Source organism: Lepidochelys olivacea (assembly GCF_965140295.1).
Source record: "Lepidochelys olivacea isolate rLepOli2 genome assembly, chromosome: 2".
NCBI classification, from domain to species: domain Eukaryota; kingdom Metazoa; phylum Chordata; order Testudines; family Cheloniidae; genus Lepidochelys; species Lepidochelys olivacea.
The window spans coordinates 154,144,270-154,165,423 of NC_140412.1; the positions used below are offsets into that span (position 1 = coordinate 154,144,270).

The window sequence follows — 21,154 nt, forward strand, 5'->3', positions numbered from 1 at the left end:
GGTAGATACGCTGAAGGGGAGGGAAAGGATACAGAAAGACCTAGACAAATTGGAGGATTGGGCCAAAAGAAATCTGATGAGGTTCAATAAGGATAAGTGCAGGGTCCTGCACTTGGGACGGAAGAACCCAATGCACAGCTACAGACTAGGGACCGAATGGCTAGGCAGCAGTTCTGCGGAAAAGGACCTAGGGGTGACAGTGGACGAGAAGCTGGATATGAGTCAGCAGTGTGCCCTTGTTGCCAAGAAGGCCAATGGCATTTTGGGATGTATAAGTAGGGGCATAGCGAGCAGATCGAGGGACGTGATCGTTCCCCTCTATTCGACATTGGTGAGGCCTCATCTGGAGTACTGTGTCCAGTTTTGGGCCCCACACTTCAAGAAGGATGTGGATAAATTGGAGAGAGTCCAGCGAAGGGCAACAAAAATGATTAGGGGACTGGAACACATGACTTATGAGGAGAGGCTGAGGGAGCTGGGATTGTTTAGCCTGCAGAAGAGAAGAATGAGGGGGGATTTGATAGCTGCTTTCAACTACCTGAAAGGGGGTTCCAAAGAGGATGGCTCTAGACTGTTCTCAATGGTAGCAGATGACAGAACGAGGAGTAATGGTCTCAAGTTGCAGTGGGGGAGGTTTAGATTGGATATTAGGAAAAACTTTTTCACTAAGAGGGTGGTGAAACACTGGAATGCGTTACCTAGGGAGGTGGTAGAATCTCCTTCCTTAGAGGTTTTTAAGGTCAGGCTTGACAAAGCCCTGGCTGGGATGATTTAACTGGGAATTGGTCCTGCTTTGAGCAGGGGGTTGGACTAGATGACCTTCTGGGGTCCCTTCCAACCCTGATATTCTATGATTCTATGATTCATACCAGGCCTCTGATATAAGGGCTTATGTTTCAGGCTCTCTTCCTACTACACTTAGTTCGTAAAATTTAGACTGTGAATTTATTTTTATTTCTTAAGTAGCCAACTTTGATCTGTATGGCTACTACTTATAATCACTTAAAATCTATCTTTCTGTAGTTAATAAATCTGTTTTTATATTTCACCTAAAACAGTGTGAGGTTTTTTGGTTGAAGTGTTAAGGGAATCTCATCTCAGGTTACAAAGGCTGGTGCATGTCTACTTTCCAATGAAGTAGTGAACTAGGTAATGAGCTTACACTGGCTAGGCTTTTGACCAATGCAAGACAGTACAGTTCTGGGATGCAAGACTGGGAAGTTGGGGGGAATTGGCTGGAGCCTCTCTATTGACGTGGCTGGGAGATCATTCATGTAACTCAGTTGGGTGTGTCTGCCTGTCGATGGCTGTGTAAGTAGCAGAGGCTTGTGGATGGCAGTGCCTGTCAGTCGCTTGTAGCTTGACATCAGTTTCACAGTGTGAGAGGCAGCCCAAGTTGGTAGGTTTGGAAGGCTCAGTGGTCTCAGTCCAGGTTGCATCACAAGGACCCCATCACAGTGAGTAAGGATTGAATACCTTGTAACCAGCCACACCAACGCTTGGTATCAAAAGCCCAAATTCATTTCTTTTGATTGATGGGAAAATTACTTGTATATTTCTTCAGTTTCTGTGCCTTCATCTCTCATTCTTTCCCCTTGCAACACTGGACTGGTGCTTGTGGTGAGGAAGGGGCAGGAACACATTTTATAACTTTAGTGGACCTGAAGGAAACCCAGACCTGACTTAATGGATCTCAGGAAAGCCTTATAAGGCGACTGCCATCTCTCCTAGCTCTGTGGCAGTGCTCCTAGTCTATAGCTGACCTGCTCTTTCTTCTGAGGGGAAGTTGTAGATCAGGAGTTAATGTAATGAGCATCGTTAACTCTTAACAATTTGTTGTGTACGTTAAGAGCAAGTACTGGAGGAGGATGTCATGTAAAGCTGCTGCTCCCTAGCACCTCTTCCTTTCTGACCATCTGTTTCTTCCCTTTCATGCATATTTTAACACTCATTGTTTCCACAGAGATGTGGGTGGTGTCTGGATAGCTGTGAGGCATAGCATGCTGTGTGTGTGTTCTAGTATTTATGTATTCCCAGCCTGAAGAATAGTAATTTTTGCTTCCTGAAAATCTGTGAGGAGAATTCTGCCAATATCTCCTGAGGCAGAGAATTCAAGTGTTTATATATTTGGGGATAAAAGTGCTTACATATATCTAATCTACACTTTAGGCGTTTTAATCTTCAGTAGGGATGCATGGGTTTTTTGTTGCTGCTTAGTTCACATACCTCCATCTCCCAACTCCTTGGGAACCCTCTTACCATATTATATTTGAACACCCTCCAAAGCTTCTTTCCCCAAGTATCCTGCCTTTTCTGCAGATTGGTTAGATTTAAACTTTGCTGCCTCAAAGTAATGCCTCCACTAGCATATATAATTTGTTGAGAAAGGGAAGCTACTTTAAATACATATTGACAATTGTTATTGTACATACACTTAAAGTGTGTGTGTGTGACATATCTAAAAATGGGTCACAGAAAGAGAATTTTTTTTTCAGGAGATGGTTTTTACTTAAAATGGTCGTTATGTGGTTCTATTTCTCTTGTCTCGTCTCAGAGCTGAACATTTTACTTACCCTGTGTCTGATCTGGAAACTACATCCAACTTAGAAAAGGCTGAGCCTCAATCTTTTTCAACACTGAAGAAATGAGCAGCAGCAGCTAAAACTAACATACATTTTGGTATGGCTAGACAAGTCTACAGTGGGTGTGGGTGCATTGTGCCACATTAGATACAAAATGTAGATTTCATGTGGTTTATATTATGGTAGTGCCTAGGAAATACATTCAAGCACCAGGACCTCACTATTCTAGGGACCGTACCGACAAGTAACAAAGAAGACCGGCTAAGCTTTTTGGGACAGAGTCTAGGATTAACAGGAAAATAGAAGTCTCAGCAGTATTTAGAGCTAGTTGCATAAAACATGATTGACTTTTAATTTAAGAAGGTATACCTCATTTAAACATGTGCTATGAGATATTTCTGTCTTCTGGACAAGCAAATATCTTCGTTGTAACACTTTATGTTGTACAATGGATGTCACTTTGGAAGATCCAATATTGGATGGGGATGGAATCCAATTTCCTGAGTTAATAAGAATAGGGTCATGGCTTTATCTAGGGTTATACAGATAGCTCGAACAATTTTCTCTTTTTATTAAAAATCTAAGAAGGCCAACTAAATCTTGACTCCCTTTATCTAAGTAGTAAAATAACTTTCAGTATCGTGTAAATGACACTGAAATCAAACAACTTACAAATGTTTTCAAAGGCTAATGACAATGCAAAACCTTTAATATGTAAAGTTTCAGAGTAACAGCCGTGTTAATCTGTATTTGCAAAAAGAAAAGGAGTACTTGTGGCACCTTAGAGACTAATTTAGGCTCAAATAAATTGGTTAGTCTCTAATGTGCCACAAGTACTCCTTTTCTTTTTAATATGTAAAGTAGAGATTATAGAACATCAGGAAATCCTGGAAAATGAACAGCCATAGGGGTAGAGCAAGTGATGTTTTTTTGGTTTGAATATCGTTTCTATGATAGTTTCAGTAGCTCATAAGGCAATGTGATGAGGTGAGTCAAACCAACCATGAAGCTTGTCTACTCTGCCACCAAAATAGGGAGCGTATAGGACATTTCCTCAAATTGTTGATTTGCAAATCAACAACATATGTTCTAGGTAGAGGAGTGCTTCTCAACCTATTTACCATCCTGGGCTGCATATGCGGCCTGGAATGTGTCATGTGGGCTGCATCCAATGCTACCTATATTGCCCGGAGGACATCACAAGGGCCCCAGCTCTGTGCTGGTTGAGAACCATTGACATAGAGGAAGGAATCCCTGGAATGGCAGGTGGGGGGCTTATCACTTCAAGGCAGTGCTGCTGTAAGGACAGAGTGTGGGGCGTTTCTCCCTTCAAGACATTAAACCAGCTCCACCTGGCCTTTGGTTTTTCCAAGGGTTTTTTTTTTTTTGAAGCAGGATAAAACATATGAATCCCAGACCCACTTGCCTTCAGTACAGAACTGGCTTTGGGGCTGGCTCTCTGGCTCACACCTCATCAGCACCTCTGGGTTTTTGGTTGACTGCCAGAATTCTTATCTTCCTCCCCCCTCCTCAAAAGTTGCCAGCTGCATCAGGAACCATCAATTCCCGCAGCAGCTTCCGGAGCTCCAGCTGTTCACTGGCCCCTATATGTAAAAAGAGGAGGCAGAGAGTCTCCTAAGTGGTTGAGGGAGCAGCAAAGCTTGACCTCTAACAACCTCCCTGCTTTCTGGGCAGCCAGGTTTGCAGCTGCGGGGAGATGGGCCTGGCTGGCTGAGGAGGAGGAGGAGGAGGAGGAGGAGAACTGGCACGCGGCGCTGAAGGGGAGCTCCCGCCCTGCCCGGAGAAGTTCAAGGCACGGGGGGGAACGTGCGGTGTGGGAGACCGGCGCGGTGCAAGGCCGGGGGAGAGCTGATTGGGGGCAGCTAGGGCGCAGGAGAGCCGGGATGGCAGGCGTGCAGCACGCAGAGGGGACGGCTGGAGTGTCCTGTTCTCAAATCCTGTCAGCGCGAGGAGCAGGAGCGCGGGAGCGGTGACTGGGTTTGTTGTTTCCCAGGGGCCAGCGTAGGCAAACGTGCGGAGGCTCCGGCGGCCGTGGCGCGCCGGGGCTGGAGGCAGCTATCGCCGGGGGCGCGGGAGAGCCCGACAGGCCGAGGGGACGTGCCCCTCAGCGGGGGCTGCGTCCCGGGCCGAGGGCAGGTGTTTGCGCGCCGGCTGCGGCCCGGCCCCGCTGGGGGGCGATGTGCGCAGCCCGCGCGGCTCCTGCCCGGCCCCCGACTCGGGCGGGCAGGGGCGGGCCAGGGGGGCGGGGCTCGGGGCGGGGGCGGGCTCCGGGGCCGCAGCGGTGTCGGCGGGAGACGAGCGCGCTGCGGGCCGGGAGAGGCGCCGCCGCGGGGCCGGTCCGGCTGCGGCTCCCGCCATGGCCACGTCCCCGTGCAGCAGCAGCGGCGTCTCCTCCTCCTCGTCCGCGGGGCTGGGCGCGGAGGCGGCGCTGGAGATCCGCACGCGCTCGGTGGAGCAGACGCTGGTCCCGCTGGTGTCGCAGGTAGAAATCCCGGCTCCGCGCGGGCCGGCCCGGGGGTCGCGGCCGCCGCGTGTGACGGGGCCGGGCGGGTTCCCCGCGGCCCGGAGAAGTTTGTGCGAGCGGCCCCGCGGCTCGTGTGCCCGGGCGGGAGGGGACCGCGGTGCCCCCGGCTCGGGCTCCAGGGAAGCGGGGCTGGCCCGCCCGGGCAGCATCCCCGCGCTGCTTTGCGGCCGGGCCGCCTCTCCCCGGCCTCCGGGGTCCGTAACTTCCCCGCTCGCCCTTGGCACGATCCTGCGGAGCCCGCGGGGCGGGCGCCCGGGCCCCCCAGCTCCCCCTCTGCGTGCCAGGGCCGGGCGCCACCTGCTCCCCGCCACAAAGGGGGGCGGCCGGGCGAGGGGTTTCCAACGCTCCCGTGGCGTTACGAATCTGAGCCTGTGCCCTGCGTGCGTGCGGGGTGGCGGGTTACATAAGGGCTGCGCGGAGCCGCCGCGCTGCACCCAGAGAGGTTCAGCCCTGGCAGGCTGGAACCGCGAAGTTGTCAATGTAAAGTACAAAGTCAGGGTGCGCGGGGAGCTCCCTTGGTATCGTTCATTTACGCTGCATTGGCAACGTGCACAACCTCCGAGATTGTGAAAAGATGTGACTTCGTGCGGCTACGTATACAGCGGAGCAATTAGAGTGGCTTCGGGAACAGGACCGTTTCAACTAGCTGGTGTTTTTGTGTTCCACCGTCCAACTGTGGGAGCTGAACATGCTGAACAAACATGCTGTTTGTAATGCTGCCGAGAGTTGGATTAACTTCAGTGGAATTATTCACGGTGGTAAACACCGGGCTCAGTAGTAAGTGCTTGCGTGCTGTGACCTTTAATGTTGCCTGAATGTGTGTTCTCATCACGTCCAAGATAGTACTTAGCAACTACGTTTTTAAAAGGCACAGGAAGTCAATATGCACATTGTGTACAGTGCTATCTGTGCGTTGAAAATAACTTTTGGCTTTGTAGACTTCTGGGTTGGTGGGTATGAAGTGAATTTGAGGGGCTTTTTATGCACTGGTTATATAGGTCCACTGTATGTGAAAATAACTTTCAAGAAAATCAGGTTTCAGATAACAGTTCAGGTAACAGCCCTGTTAGTCTGTATTCGCAAAAAGAAAAGGAGTACTTGTGGCACCTTAGAGACTAACCAATTTATTTGAGCATGAGCTTTCGTGAGCTACACGATTGGTTAGTCTGTAAGGTGCCACAAGTACTCCTTTTCTTTTTTCAAGAAAACCAGTAACTTTGATGACTTAGAAAACTTAGAATAGATGTATTGTGTACAACAACATTATTTTGAAAAGTTGCATGGAATAGTGGACATGAGTGAGAACTGGCAATGCTGTAGTTCGGTCTTCGTACTAAACTTTACTGCCGTATCCAATGTACGGTAAGTACCTTGTTAAGTTAATCAGCAAGCTGAGATCACAGCAGCTGCTACCAGGAAGTTTCCTGAGTCCTGTTTTGTGTCCCACCCTGCTCTATGGAGAAAGGGTAAGCGGCCTGCAAGAGCACGGGGGAGGGGAGACACCCTGACATTAGCCTCCCTCCCTTCCCCCAGCAAGCAGGAGGCTCCGGGGAGCTGCTCCAAGGCAGAGGGCAGGAGCAGCGCATGGCAGTGGGGAGAGGGACAGCTGAACTGCCTGGCAATTGATAGCCTGCTGGGCTGCTGGCGCACTGGGAACTTAGGGGAGCTGAGGGGGGGCTGCTGATCCACCCTGGTTCCAAGCCCCCACCAGCTGGCTCCAATGGTCTGCTCATCTTGCAAGCAGTGGACAAAGCAGGCGGCTGCCAAGACATCATCAGGGAGCATTGCATAACTTTAAATGAGCATGTTCCCTAATTGAGCAGCAATGTAACAAGGAAGCAGTGTTAACCAGGACGACTTTAAGTGGGGAGTTAGTGTACTTAAAAGTGGTGTCAGTATACTGAAAGGGGAAATGCGCATCTCTCTCTCCCACACACAGGGTGTGTCTCGCTGTCTGCCATGCTGTCTTCCCTCTGCATTATTTTTTGGTTAATTCTGCAAGATTCATATAATATAGGAGTTTTCTCACTACTTTGTCAGTTTTTTAAAAATACTTTGGTCAGGTCAAATTATAGTTTTTAAAAAAAAATCCTTATGAGCTCCACAAGCATCCTGTAAGCACAATTTTTCAGAATTGCTTTATTATTGCAACAGAGAGAAACAAAAAGGAAACGGTGGCAAAGAGTCCTGTGGCACCTTTAGACTAACAGATGTATTGGAGCATAAGCTTTCGTGGGTGAATACCCACTTCAGATGCATGTAGTAGAAATTTCCAGGAAACAACAGACTATTGTCTGATCAATTTAACTTTCAGATTTTCCTTCAATAAAGCCTTATGTAAACACACATTATACTGGTTTACTAACTCCGTTTTTAAACCAGTGCAAAAGGCTCTGCAGACAATCTCTTGTTTTGTGTTAAACCTGTTCCTAATTGACTTGCGCTATAAAATCTGGCTAAAATTAATTTTAATTTTAAGAATCCACATGACCTTTTGTACCTCTTTGCCTAAAGTGATTTTTAGTCATACTTTTATGTAATTGGTGGAATTTTGCATGAAAAGAACCCTAAGTGTTGAAATGTTGCCAGCAGTGTAGAGGAATTCTTATTTGTTCAAGTTAAACCAGCTGCCATTAGTATTAAAGAATTAATGGAAATATTTCTTAACATCTTAAATAGTAAGTTTTTACAACACTTGCACGCCTAAATATCTTGCTTGACAGCGTCCTTTTAAAGTGTAGCAACTGGTTTTATGTTTTACTTTTTTGTTTGTTTACTAATCAAAACCTGACAAAATAAAACTTTAGTTTTCACTGTAAAGATTGTTTTAAGTATATTCCTCAGACTTTCCCCTCTGCTATTCAGACCTCCACACCCTAGGAAGTAAATTTAACATAATAGCATGGTGTACATCTTAGAGCAGGCAGTTTAGGAGTGATGCTTTTAAACAGGGATTGAAAAATTTACTACCTCAGGGCAAGTAGAAATTTTTCTTGAGCAACTGTTAGCTTCTGCAGAAACAGAGCTGCTACTTCAAGTATGTGTCAGCATGGATCCCACTGTAGGTGCGTGTGCACCTCATGCATGAGATTAGATTTTTTTTCACTAGTAGTTTTTGTTGGAGGCATGTGTTCACCCTGTGCCTTATTGTGGTCTCTTGCAAAGGCATAAAACATGGAGCATAGCCGTGATTCTCCCTCAGTTTTCTTTTACCTCTCATGGCAGCAAGACAGAATTCAGGTTATGTCCGACCCAGTACTTTCTTCAGAGACCGTAAACCAGGCTTTTACAGCTTATTTGGTGTGAAATCTAGCCTCACTTTTTTCTCATAAGACATTTTAAAAAATTGATTGTATGCCCCCTCTGTATAACAGTGGAATGAGGTGCTGCAGTTCTTCCTAACTGCCATATCTCATGGGAGAGTGCAATTCTTCAGGGTTCAAACCCTGCTCATCCTGTGATGGACTGATTTCCATCAAGGATACACACAAATAATGCCTCTTCTGCCTATGAGACAGCCGCAACCCTTATAAGTGCTCTGTGGTGCAAGCCCTTCGGCAGATCCAGGGACATATGGCTCAAGATGCATTTATTTGAGCAATCCCTGTGGGTCATTTCATACCAGTCATCTTTGGATCTGACTAAAGTGAGACTGGATTAACCAGTGTCGGCCAGCGCTCCCTCCGAGCACTCTTTTTATGCAGTGGAAAGAAAGTGAGGAAGGCTCTGGCAGAGCCAGCAACATTAATGCCAACCACTTCAGTATTGTCAAAGTCCCTGGTGCATGAGACCTCTGTGCCAATAGCCTTGACATTGACAGTCCCAGCACTTGTAGTCCCAGTGCTGATGACTCCTTCTCCACACTAATTGCACCAGTGCTGCACGTAGCAAAGCCAGCAACTGCATCTGCTCATAAACGGGACACTGATTGTGTAGTTAGATCAAGCATATAGAGAGAACTCTGGAGGGGGACATGGTAAATCACTCCTCCAAGGGCAAAGCCCCTAAACAGTTGGGCAGAATGAAAGAACCAGCACCATACCAGTGCCTGTAATGGAGCCAAGCAAGAACTTCAGATATGTTGAGGCATCCATACTTCTTCCAGAAATATTCCCAGTGCTGAAGAGGCAGCTGGCCTCAGATCTGGTACTGGCCTCATACATTCCTCAGCACTGCCCTTCAGTGAGGAGGCCCATTCCTCCTTATTAACATCAGGTAGAAATCCCTCCCCCCTGCCATTTAAGAATGAACAGAGGCTCCCCAATACCCTCCTTAGGATCACAGTGCTGTCCCATCTGGTGTGGGAGTGGTGTTGGGCTGTCCCATCTCAGCCAGGCCACTACTCATTTGGCTTGCCACCTTGACCTTACAGGGGACCCTCCTGCCATGTGTGGAGAAGCAGATCACCCTACTGCATGTTTAGAAAAAAAAATCTTGCATCCTGGCCAGGCCACTCAAACTGAAGCTGAAAATGAGCCCAAAGGAACAGAAGAAAGTAAAGAGACAGCAGCAACCCTTGTCCCCTACCAAGAAATCCTCTTCTTTGCCAGACAAAGCAGTAACACTAGCACCTGCCCTGGTGATAAGTGATTTTAAAGCCTTCCGGGACCTCATCTGTCAAAATGCAGGGAATCTGGTCATTGAAGGTACATTCATGCAGGAGAAGTTTCATTAGCTCTTAGAATTAACCAGTGTCATCAGATGGATATCAAAGATCCCTTTGTTAATAAAGAGAGTGATTCTGACCAAAGAGTTGCAAACCCTGGAAGCCCTTCCTTTCACCTCCTGTGTCGAAGTTATGCGGCGAAGTTATCAGGTGCCACACAAGATTTTGAACACTTTTACACCCATCCAAATCCAGAGTCCTTTGTTGTATCTGCTGCACAAAAGACACTGAAGTCTACTAAAGGCACACCTATGGAGAAGGACTCCAAGAAGTTAGATCTATTTGGGCAAAAGGCATGTTCGTCAGCCTCACTGTGGCTTTGGATTGCAAATGGCCAACTACAATTACCTTTTGAGGGAGAGAAAGATCACCAGGAAGAAGCAGACAGTCGTGAAAATATTGCTGCAGGTGGCCAGGGCTATCACCTGATACAGCTACAGGGCTGATGGACATAGCCATCACTAAGAGATGAGCCTGCTGGCTCCAGGCATCATGTAAACCACACAAAGTACAGGCTGCTTTAGAGGACTTGCCTTTTTGGGGACTGATACTCTTAACTAGAGGAAAGATGAACAAACTAAACCTAGTTACTCAGGGGGATTCCACTCCTTGACCAACGTGGCACTCTCTCAGTGGCAGCAGATTTGATGGCTGTTTTGGGATCCACAAAAGTGTCAGCCAGAGGCTGGGAGCTGCCTTGCCCCATTCCACAGGGTCTGGGTGACTGTCACAGCCAATGAATAGGCATTAGACATTGTTTCTCAAGCCTGTCCTGCACAGTTCTGTTCACTATGCCCATCCCATAGCCCTTCCCTGTCTCCTTTCAGGACCCTTTTCAACAAGACCCTCTTGCAATGATGCCACTTCTGTCTGTTTCACCTGGGACCTGTAGAAATGTTATCGCCGGGGAACAGGTGAAGAGGCTTCTAACCCTTATCTGAAGAATTAGGGTCTTTTTGTCTTATTTCAGAAGACTGAACAAATACACGTGTCACCTCGGATTAAGGATAGTAACACCTAACCTCCATTGCTCTATTTCTGTAGGCTCGAGACTGGTTTGTGGCTCTTGACTTACAGGATGTGTACTTCCACATACTGTACACCTGGCCCCCAAGAAGTACCTAAAATTCACAGTAAGGTCCAACAACTCGCAATACAAAGTTCATGGAGGTCCCCACATCTGTACCCTATCAATGGCTATTAGCCAGGATGGGCAGGGATGGTGTCCCTGTCAGGGTTCCTTCCCCACTCTGAACTCTAGGGTACAGATGTGGGGACCTGCATGAAAGACACCCTAAGCTTATTCTTACCAGCTTAGGTTAAAAACTTCCCCAAGGTACAAACTTTGCCTTGTCCTTGAACAGTATGCTACCACCACCAAGCGTTTTTAAACAAAACAGGAAAAGAGACCACTTGGAGACGTCTTCCCCCTAAGCCCTACACCCCCTTTTCTGGGGAAGCCTTGATAAGAATCCTCACCAATTTGTACAGGTGAACAGACTCAAACCCTTGGATCTTAAGAACAATGAAAAATCAATCAGGTTCTTAAAAGAAGAATTTTAATTAAAGAAAAAGTAAAAGAATCACCTCTGTAAAATCAGGATGGAAAATATTTCACAGGGTATTCAGAGTCAAAACACAGAGGATCCCCCTCTGGGCAAAACCTTAAAGTTACAGAAAACAAGAATAAACCTCTCTCTTAACACAAGGAAAATTCACATAAAACAAAAGATAAACTAATCTGCCTTGCCTGGTTTCCCTATCCTGGTTACAATATTGGAGACTTGGATTAGGATGGGTTGGAGAAGATGGATTTCTGTCTGGCCTCTCTGAGTCCCAAGAGAGAACAAACACGTAAACAAAGAGCACAAACAAAAGCCATCCCCCCGCACCCCCCAAAAGATTTGAAAGTATCTTGTTCCCTTATTGGTCCTCTGGGTCAGGTACCAGCCAGGTTAGCTGAGCTTCTTAACCCTTTACATGTAACAGGATGTTGCCTCTGGCCATGAGGGATTTTATAGCATTGTATATAGAAAGGTGGTTACCCTTTCCTTTATATTTATGACAGTCCCTAACCTCTGTTTGCCAGAAGTTGGGAATGGACGATAGGGGGTGGATCACTTGATGATTACCTGTTTGTTTTTTTTTTTTTTTTCATTTCCCCTTGTGTACCTGGCATTGGCCACTGTCGGAAGACAGGATACTGGGCTAGATTGGACCTTTGGTCTGACCCAGTATTTCCATTCTTAGGTTCTTATATTCTTTTTCTGGCATGAATGGAGCCAGGAGAACAAAGCAGGGTGGATTTAAATTTTTTTTTTTAAAAATAACATTTTTTGAATTTAATTTTTTAGGTCTTACACATCTATTTGAAATGGACAACCTGCATTAAGGACTAGATTTACTGTATTCTCTTACAATTATTTAAATAAAAATATTAAGCAGTACATGTTTGCTGCTGAAGTTTGAATGTTGAACCACTGAACTGGTGGAAGTTACTAGCTAACCACCTGAAGCCAGAGTGTGTTGAAGTGCTAAACCAGTTTTTGACTGAAGTAGTCTCTTCTGCAGATGCAGAGAGAATATTTTCTTCTTTTCAGTTTATTCAACTAGTTCAGTTTAAAGACTAATTCATTCAAGTTTAAGAAACCAGTTAAGAGTTGGACCAGCAGGAAAGCTTGTTTTCCTTTTCCAGTGTATGAATAAAAACAAGGTATGAGAGAATGAGACCCACTAGTTCTAAAATCTTCAAGGACATGCTAACTAAAAACAATCATTTGTTTTAATTCATTAGCTACAGCTAATAGTTCCTTTGTATAATCAGTTTTAAACGGATGTGTGTTATTCTTGCGTATTCAGGACACAAAGTAGGTTCAACTTAAAATAAACACTGTTTTTTTTATTTATGAAACTTCAGTGCCCATCTATAGAGCTTGGCACAAATCATAAATACAAATTTGTTCATTTTCTAATATTAAAAAATAAAAATTAGTAGTCTAAAGACATAGTAAGCTGTTCAGTTGCTTAAATAAATGCATATTGATACAGTGTATTCTTCTGGTTATGAAAAAAAGTATCAAATTTAGTGTAAAGGCTATATTTAGTTGCAAATCAACATATCTTAATGGTTACTGTACAATAAGTATCAATTTTTCTTTAGGAGGATAACTGAAAAGTAAAAATGCAAAACAAGAAGAAAAGCAATTTATTTAAATCAAGGTTTCCTGCTTGCTGATTTATATAATGATTAAATTGATGTGTGATGGGACACTTGCCCCGCACTGGACTCTAAGGGGTTAATAGAGCCCTAGGGAGGCTGTGCAGAGGCAGCCAATCAGGGCCCGGCAGGTCCATTTAAGAAGAGCTGCAAGGCAGAGCAGCTTCAGTAGCTGCCTGGCGCTCGAGGAGGGAAGGTCAGGCTCCTAGCAGGAGGAAGGATTGCCAGCACCCTGGACAGAGCAGTGCTGCTAGCAGCAACTGCGGGGAGCTAAAGACTGCTCCTGGGTGGCTGCAGGGATTCGCAGGCTGAGAGTCTGAGGCAAGGGCGAATAGGTTGCTGGGGAGCTGTGAGGAAGTGGCCTAGGGAAATGAACTGAAGAGTTGGAGGGGACGTAGCAAGTGGTGGCCATCTATAGGGTCCCTGGGCCAGGACCCGGAGTAGTAGGTGGGCTCGGTTCCTTCCCCCGTCCCGCCACTGATGAAGTGGCCTGATAATTGGCTGCAGTTGCTACTGAGGGAAATGGCTGGACAGTGGACTGCAGTTCCCCTGGAAGGGGGGAGAACAGTGTGACACAGTCGGAAGGTCCTGGGGGTGACATGGGTCGTGGAGCAGAAGTGACGACAGCAAGACACCGCCAGAAGAGAGTGCACTGCTAGCAGAGCTAATTCCTGGGATAGCCAGCAAGAGGCACTGCAGTGGTGAGTTGCACCTTGTCACATGATGATTCACATTAATCTACTCTGGCAAACAGAAACATCTTTAATGTGCCACTGTTAGATCTCTTGTGTAGCTGCTCCACGCCGACGGAAGAGAGCTCTCCCGTCAACATAATAATAAATAAATAATAAAACCACCTTCACGAGCAGCAGTAGCTGTGTCGGCGGAAAAGAGCTCTCCTGCTGACATAGCGCTGTGCAGACTACCGCTTATGCCAGCCAAACTTATGTTGCTTAGGCGGGTGGTTTTTTTTTTTTTTCACCCTCTGAGTGACATAAGTTTTGCTGACATAAGTGTTGGTGTAGACGTGGCCTAAGATGGAGTCTTTCAATTAGTCAGCCTTTGGGTCAGGCCCATACTGAAGTTAGTTGGTGGGCTTGAGGTTGCCCATTATATAGAGCAGTGATTCTTGACCCGTGGGCTGCATGCGGCCCAAAGAGCACACAGCTGCGGCCCAGCTGTGTGCTAAAAACAATTCAAAATTTGCTCTCTGGTCTGGCTTGGGGTGGGGGCTGGCTGAGGGGGAGACAGCATCAGGCAGCTCAGCTGGAGCACTCCTGCCAGCAGCAGGGTGTGGGAGCGAGAGTCTCTGGGAGGTTTGGGGGGGAGGGGGATCTGGGCAGAACAGGCACATGAACTACGGATTTGCAGGGGTGCTGCAGCACCTCCAGTTTTTATGTGGAGCTCCACTCCTGGCCCCATGCCTGGGGTCATGGCTGCCGCCCCTGCGCCCAGGACTCTGCTCTTGGCCTTGTAGCAGGGGTCCTGGCCCCACTCTGTGGGGGGAGCCTCTGGGCGAGGGGTACTGGGCATAGGGGTGTGTGGAGTTTTAGCAGGTGGTTCTCGACCTGCGGCCCACAATGATAAATAGGTTGAGGACCACGGATACAGAGAATTGGATGTGTCAGTACAAACAGATCACACATTTCATTGTTGAAATTTTCAGTGAAGATATTTTGGATGAATCAAGTCAGAATTCATAAGCATCTTTGTGACTCAACAGATTACGGAACAAACAACTTGCCGATGTTTGGTGTACATCTGAAGGTAAAATTTAAGACATTTTGAGTAACATTGCATAAATAGAAATTAAATATGTGTAGCCTGCTGTAGCAACATTTGGAAGAGCAATTTCGTAGTTTGAAAAGGAGTACTAGTGGCACCTTAGAGGCTAACCAGTATATTTGAGCATAAGCTTTCGTGAACTACAGCTCACTTCATTGGATGCATCCGATGCATCTGTAGCTCACGAAAGCTTATGCTCAAATAAACTGGTTAGTGTCTAAGGTGCCACTAGTACTCCTTTTCTTTTTGCGAATACAGACTAACACGGCTGCTACTCTGAAAGTTTACCGTTTGAGGAATTCCTGAGTGGCTTGAATTTTAACTAATTGCGAATTGTGGATTGCTGGTTTTAGAACTGACTTGTATATCAGGGCTGACATCTCAAATGAGAGAGGTTTGCCGGTGATTGTGTTGTGTTGGCCTGTGGACTTAGTTTTGAATATGCTGTTCCTCCTACAGATCAAAGTGTTTATCAAAGCTTGCTAAATAGCTCTTTACTCTGCAGGATTTAGAAAATCTGGATTCCCACATCCTGTCCCTGTATCTAAAACCTTGTCCACATTCTGGTCATCTTCCATCTTGGTAGCCATCCCATACCTTCTTCCTCAGCCTTGTTGATAGCTATTTCATTCCCTTCAAGTCTTTTTTTCAAAGTGTAACTGCTAAAATCTTCCTCTTGCATTTACCAAAAAGCTTCATTCACTTCTTGAGTACCTTCATTGGCTCTCTTGCCTCCCTAACATGAAATTTAAATTTCTCATTCTTGTGATCAGTTCCACCCCTGCCTACATCTTGAACCTTGCTTTATATTGTATTTTCTCCAGCCCCATTTGCTCCAATAACAAAGAGAACCTTGATGACCCTTCTGTATCCTTCCACTGTGCATTAGGTACAGGATGGAGAATTTTACAAAAAATATTATCCCATTACATAAATCGGTGGTGGGGGTCTCATCTGGAATATTTTGTGCAGTACTAGTCACTGCATCTCAAAAAATATTGCAGAACTAGAGTAAGTTAAGAGAAGGGTTGACAAGAATAACTAGAGGCATGTAAAAGTTCCTATAAAAAGTAGGATTGTTTATCTCAGATGAATAAGGGGGCACATGATAAAAGTATTTAAAATAAGAAACGTGTAGAGAAACTAGATTAGGAGCTTTGGTTTTTCCGATTTCATAATGTACGTGGAAAGGGGACATTCAATGAAATTTAAAATGTGGCAAATTTGAAACTGATAAAATTAAATACTTTGTCACACAACACATTTAGACAGTGGAACTCTTTGCCACAAGACGTCTTTGAGACTGAGAATTTAGCAAGTTTTTTTTTTAATTGTTACTTTATATGGATAACTGACTTTGGAAAGCATATTAAACTTCATGCTTTAAGGCTTACGCTGATCTCTATTAGAGATCTGGATGAGATCTAATGTGGAAGGCCTAATAACATCTAGCTCTAGTATGGTACTTTTCACAAGTACATCTCAAAAGTGCTTTAAACAGGAGGTAAGTCCTGTTTTATCGATGGGGGAAGCTGGGCACAGAGCTGTAGTTGAGACAACAGGCCAGTGCCAGAGCCAGGAAGAGGACACAGATCTCCTGAGTCCCAGTTCAGTACTCTAGACACAAGACTACACTGTCTTGCAAGGCTTGTTGCACCTTCCTCTTAAGCATCGGGAAATCGCCACATTTGGATACCAGATACTGGACTAAGTGGACTTGCAGGCCTGATCTTATGTTCCTGTCTTTTTGTAACCTTTCATGTTGCTGCCTTCAAGTGGAACTCATTCTTAGGGTATGTCTACACTACGAAATTAGGTCGAATTTATAGAAGTCGGTTTTTTTGAAATTGGTTTTATATATTCGAGTGTGTGTGTCCCCACAGAAAATGCTCTAAGTGCATTAAGTGCATTAACTCGGCGGAGCGCTTCCACAGTACCGAGGCAAGCGTCGACTTCCGGAGCGTTGCACTGTGGGTAGCTATCCCACAGTTCCCGCAGTCTCCGCTGCCCATTGGAATTCTGGGTTGATATCCCAATGCCTGATGGGGCTAAAACATTGTCGCGGGTGGTTCTGGGTACATATCGTCAGGCCCCCGTTCCCACCCTCCCTCCCCCCGTGAAAGCAAGGGCAGACAATCATTTCGCGCCTTTTTTCCTGAGTTACCTGTGCAGACGCCATACCACGGCAAGCATGGAGCCCGCTCAGGTAACCGTCACCCTATGTCTCCTGGATGCTGGCAGACGTGGTACGGCATTGCTACACAGTAGCAGCAACCCCTTGCCTTGTGGCAGCAGACGGTACAGTACGACTGGTAGCCGTCATCGTCATGTCTGAGGTGCTCCTGGTCGCCTCTGTGAGGTCGATCAGGAGCGCCTGGGCAGACATGGGCGCAGGGACTAAATTTGGAGTGACTTGAGCAGGTCATTCTCTTTAGTCCTGCAGTCAGTCCTATTGAACCGTCTTATGGTGAGCAGGCAGGCGATACGGACTGCTAGCAGTCGTACTGTACCATCTTCTGCCGAGCAGCCATGAGATGTGGATGGCATGCAGTCCTTCTGCACCGTCTGCTGCCAGCCAAAGATGTAAAAGATAGATGGAGTGGATCAAAACAAGAAATAGACCAGATTTGCTTCCCCCCCTCCCCTGTCTAGGGGACTCATTCTTCTAGATCACACTGCAGTCACTTACAGAGAAGGTGCAGCAAGGTAAATCTAGCCATGTATCAATCAGAGGCCAGGCTAACCTCCTTGTTCCAATAACAACGATAACTTAGGTGCACCATTTCTTATTGGAACCCTCTGTGAAGTCCTGCCTGAAATACTCCTTGATGTAAAGCCACCCCCTTCGTTGATTTTAGCTCCCTGAAGCCAACCCTGTAAGCGCCCCTCCCAGCGTCAGAGCAATGGCAAACAATCGGGCATCTGAGAGTGCTGTCCAGAGCACTCACAATGGAGCACTCTGATGGGGCTAAAACATTGTCGCGGGTGGTTCTGGGTACGTGTCGTCAGGCCCCCGTTCCCTCCCTCCCTCCGTGAAAGCAAGGGCAGACAATCGTTTCGCGCCTTTTTTCATGAGTTACCTGTGCAGACACCATACCACGGCAAGCATGGAGCCAGCTCAGGTAACCGTCACCCTATGTCTCCTGGGTGCTGGCAGACGCGGTACGGCTTTGCTGCACAGTAGCAGCAACCCATTGCCTTCTGGCAGCAGACGGTGCAATACGACTGGTAGTCGTCCTCGTCGTGTCCGAGGTGCTCCTGGCCACGTCGGCTGGGAGCGCCTGGGCAGACATGGGCGCAGGGACTAAATTTGGAGTGACTTGACCAGGTCATTCTCTTTAGTCCTGCAGTCGTATTGAACCGTCTTATGGTGAGCGGGCAGGCGATACGGACTGCTAGCAGTCGTACTGTACCATCTTCTGCCAGGCAGGCAAGAGATGAGGATTGCTAGCAGTCATATTGTACCATCTTATGCCAGGCAGGCAAGAGATGAAGATGGCTAGCAGTCGTACTGTACCATCTTCTGCCAAGCAGCCATGAGATGTGGATGGCATGCAGTCCTTCTGCACTGTCTGCTGCCAGCCAAAGATGTAAAGGATAGATGGAGTGGGTCAGAACAAGAAATAGACCAGATTTGTTTTGTACTCATTTTCCTCCCCTGTCTAGATCACACTGCAGTCTCTCACAGAGAAGGCGCAGCGAGGTAAATCTAGCCATGTATCAATCAGAGGCCAGGCTAACCTCCTTGTTCCAATAACAACGATAACTTCGGTGCACCATTTCTTATTGGAACCCTCCGTGCAGTCCTGCCTGAAATACTCCTTGATGTACAGGCACACCCTTTGTTGATTTTAGCTCCCTGAAGCCAACCCTGTAAGCCGTGTCATCAGTCGCCCCTCCCTCCGTCAGAGCAAGGGCAGACAATCGTTCCGCGCCTTTTTTCTGTGTGGACGCCATACCAAGGCAAGCATGTAGGCCGCTGAGCTCATTTTGGCAATTAGGAGCACATCAACCACCACACGCATTATCCAGCAGTATATGCAGCACCAGAACATGGCAACGCGATACCGGGCGAGGAGTCGACGTCAGCGCGGTCCCGTGAGTGATCAGGACATGGACACAGATTTCTCTGAAAGCATGGGCCCTGCCAATGCATGCATCATGGTGCTAATGGGGCAGGTTCATGCTGTGGAAAGCCGATTCTGGGCTCGGGAAACAAGCACAGACTGGTGGGACCGCTTAGTGTTGCAGGTCTGGGACGATTCCCAGTGGCTGCGAAACTTTCGCATGCATAAGGGCACTTTCATGGAACTTTGTGACTTGCTTTCCCCTGCCCTGAAGCGCATGAATACCAGGATGAGAGCAGCCCTCACAGTTGAGAAGCGAGTGGCGATAGCCCTGTGGAAGCTTGCAACGCCAGACAGCTACCGGTCAGTTGGGAATCAGTTTGGAGTGGGCAAATCTACTGTGGGGGCTGCTGTGATGCAAGTAGCTCACGCAATCAAAGATCTGCTGATATCAAGGGTAGTGACCCTGGGAAATGTGCAGGTCATAGTGGATGGCTTTGCTGCAATGGGATTCCCTAACTGTGGTGGGGCTATAGACGGAACCCATATCCCTATCTTGGCACCGGAGCACCAAGCCGCTGAGTACATAAACCGCAAGGGGTACTTTTCGATAGTGCTGCAAGCTCTGGTGGATCACAAGGGACGTTTCCCCAAGATCAACGTGGGATGGCCGGGAAAGGTGCATGACGCTCGCATCTTCAGGAACTCTGGTCTGTTTCAAAAGCTGCAGGAAGGGACTTTATTCCCAGACCAGAAAATAACTGTTGGGGATGTTGAAATGCCTATATGTATCCTTGGGGACCCAGCCTACCCCTTAATGCCATGGCTCATGAAGCCGTACACAGGCAGCCTGGACAGTAGTCAGGAGCTGTTCAACTACAGGCTGAGCAAGTAGAGAATGGTGGTAGAATGTGCATTTGGACGTTTAAAGGCGCGCTGGCGCAGTTTACTGAGTCGGTTACACACTGGCGCAGTTTACTGACTCGCTTAGACCTCAGCGAAACCAATATTCCCACTGTTATTACTGCTTGCTGTGTGCTCCACAATATCTGTGAGAGTAAGGAGGAGACGTTTATGGCGGGGTGGGAGGCTGAGGCAAATCGCCTAGCTGCTGGTTACGCGCAGCCAGACACCAGGGCGGTTAGAAGAGCACAGGAGGGCGCGGTACGCATCAGAGAAGCTTTGAAAACCAGTTTCATGACTGGCCAGGCTACGCTGTGAAAGTTCTGTTTGTTTCTCCTTGATGAAACCCCCCGCCCCTTGGTTCACTCTACTTCCCTGTAAGCTAACCACCCTCCCCTCCTCCCTTTAATCACCGCTTGCAGAGGCAATAAAGTCATTGTTGCTTCACATTCATGCATTCGTTATTCATTCATCACACACATAGGGAGATGACTACCAAGGTATCCCAGGAGGGGTGGTGGAGGAGGGAAGGAAAATGCCACACAGCACTTTAAGCACAGCACTTTAAAAGTTTACAACTTTAAAATTTATTGAATGACAGCCTTCTTTTTTTTGGGCAATCCTCTGTGGTGGAGTGGCTGGTTGGCCGGAGGCCCCCCCACCGCGTTCTTGGGCGTCTGGGTGTGGAGGCTATGGAACTTGGGGAGGAGGGCGGTTGGTTACAGAGGGGCAGCAGTGGCAGTCTGTGCTCCAGCTGCCTTTGCTGCAGCTCAACCATACACTGGAGCATACTGGTTTGGTCCTGCAGCAGCCTCAGCATTGAATCCTGCCTCCTCTCATCACGCTGCCGCCACATTTGAGCTTCAGCCCTGTCTTCAGCCCGCCACTTACTCTCTTCAGCCCGCCACTTACTCTCTTCAGCCCGCCACTTACTCTCTTCAGCCCTCCACCTCTCCTCTCGGTCATTTTGTGCTTTCCTGCACTCTGACATTATTTGCCTCCACGCATTCGTCTGTGCTCTGTCAGTGTGGGAGGACAGCATGAGCTCGGAGAACATTTCATCGCGAGTGCGTTTTTTTTTCTTTCTAAGCTTCACTAGCCTCTGGGAAGGAGAAGATCCTGTGATCATTGAAACACATGCAGCTGGTGGAGAAAAAAAAAGGGACAGCGGTATTTTAAAAAGACCCATTTTATAAAACAGTGGCTACACTCTTTCAGGGTAAACCTTGCTGTTAACATTACATACATAGCACATGTGCTTTCGTTACAAGGTCGCATTTTGCCTCCTCCCACCGCGTGACTACCCCCTCAACCTTCCCCCCTCCCTGTGGCTAACAGCGGCGAACATTTCTGTTCAGCCACAGGCAAACAGCACAGCAGGAACGGGCA

General features: G+C 47.3%; 1 protein-coding gene across 2 annotated transcripts in view; it reads left to right on the forward strand.

The window, feature by feature from the left end:
• Positions 1-4,870: 4,870 nt before the first annotated feature.
• Positions 4,871-21,154, forward strand: part of CTNNAL1 (catenin alpha like 1) — a 138,566-nt gene continuing 122,282 nt past the window's right edge. For both annotated transcript variants that reach the window (XM_084620180.1, XM_084620179.1), the window contains exon 1: positions 4,871-5,085. In XM_084620180.1, the coding sequence (XP_084476306.1) occupies positions 4,960-5,085 (126 nt within the window). In that variant the 5' untranslated portion in view covers positions 4,871-4,959. The remainder of the gene's footprint in view (positions 5,086-21,154) is intronic.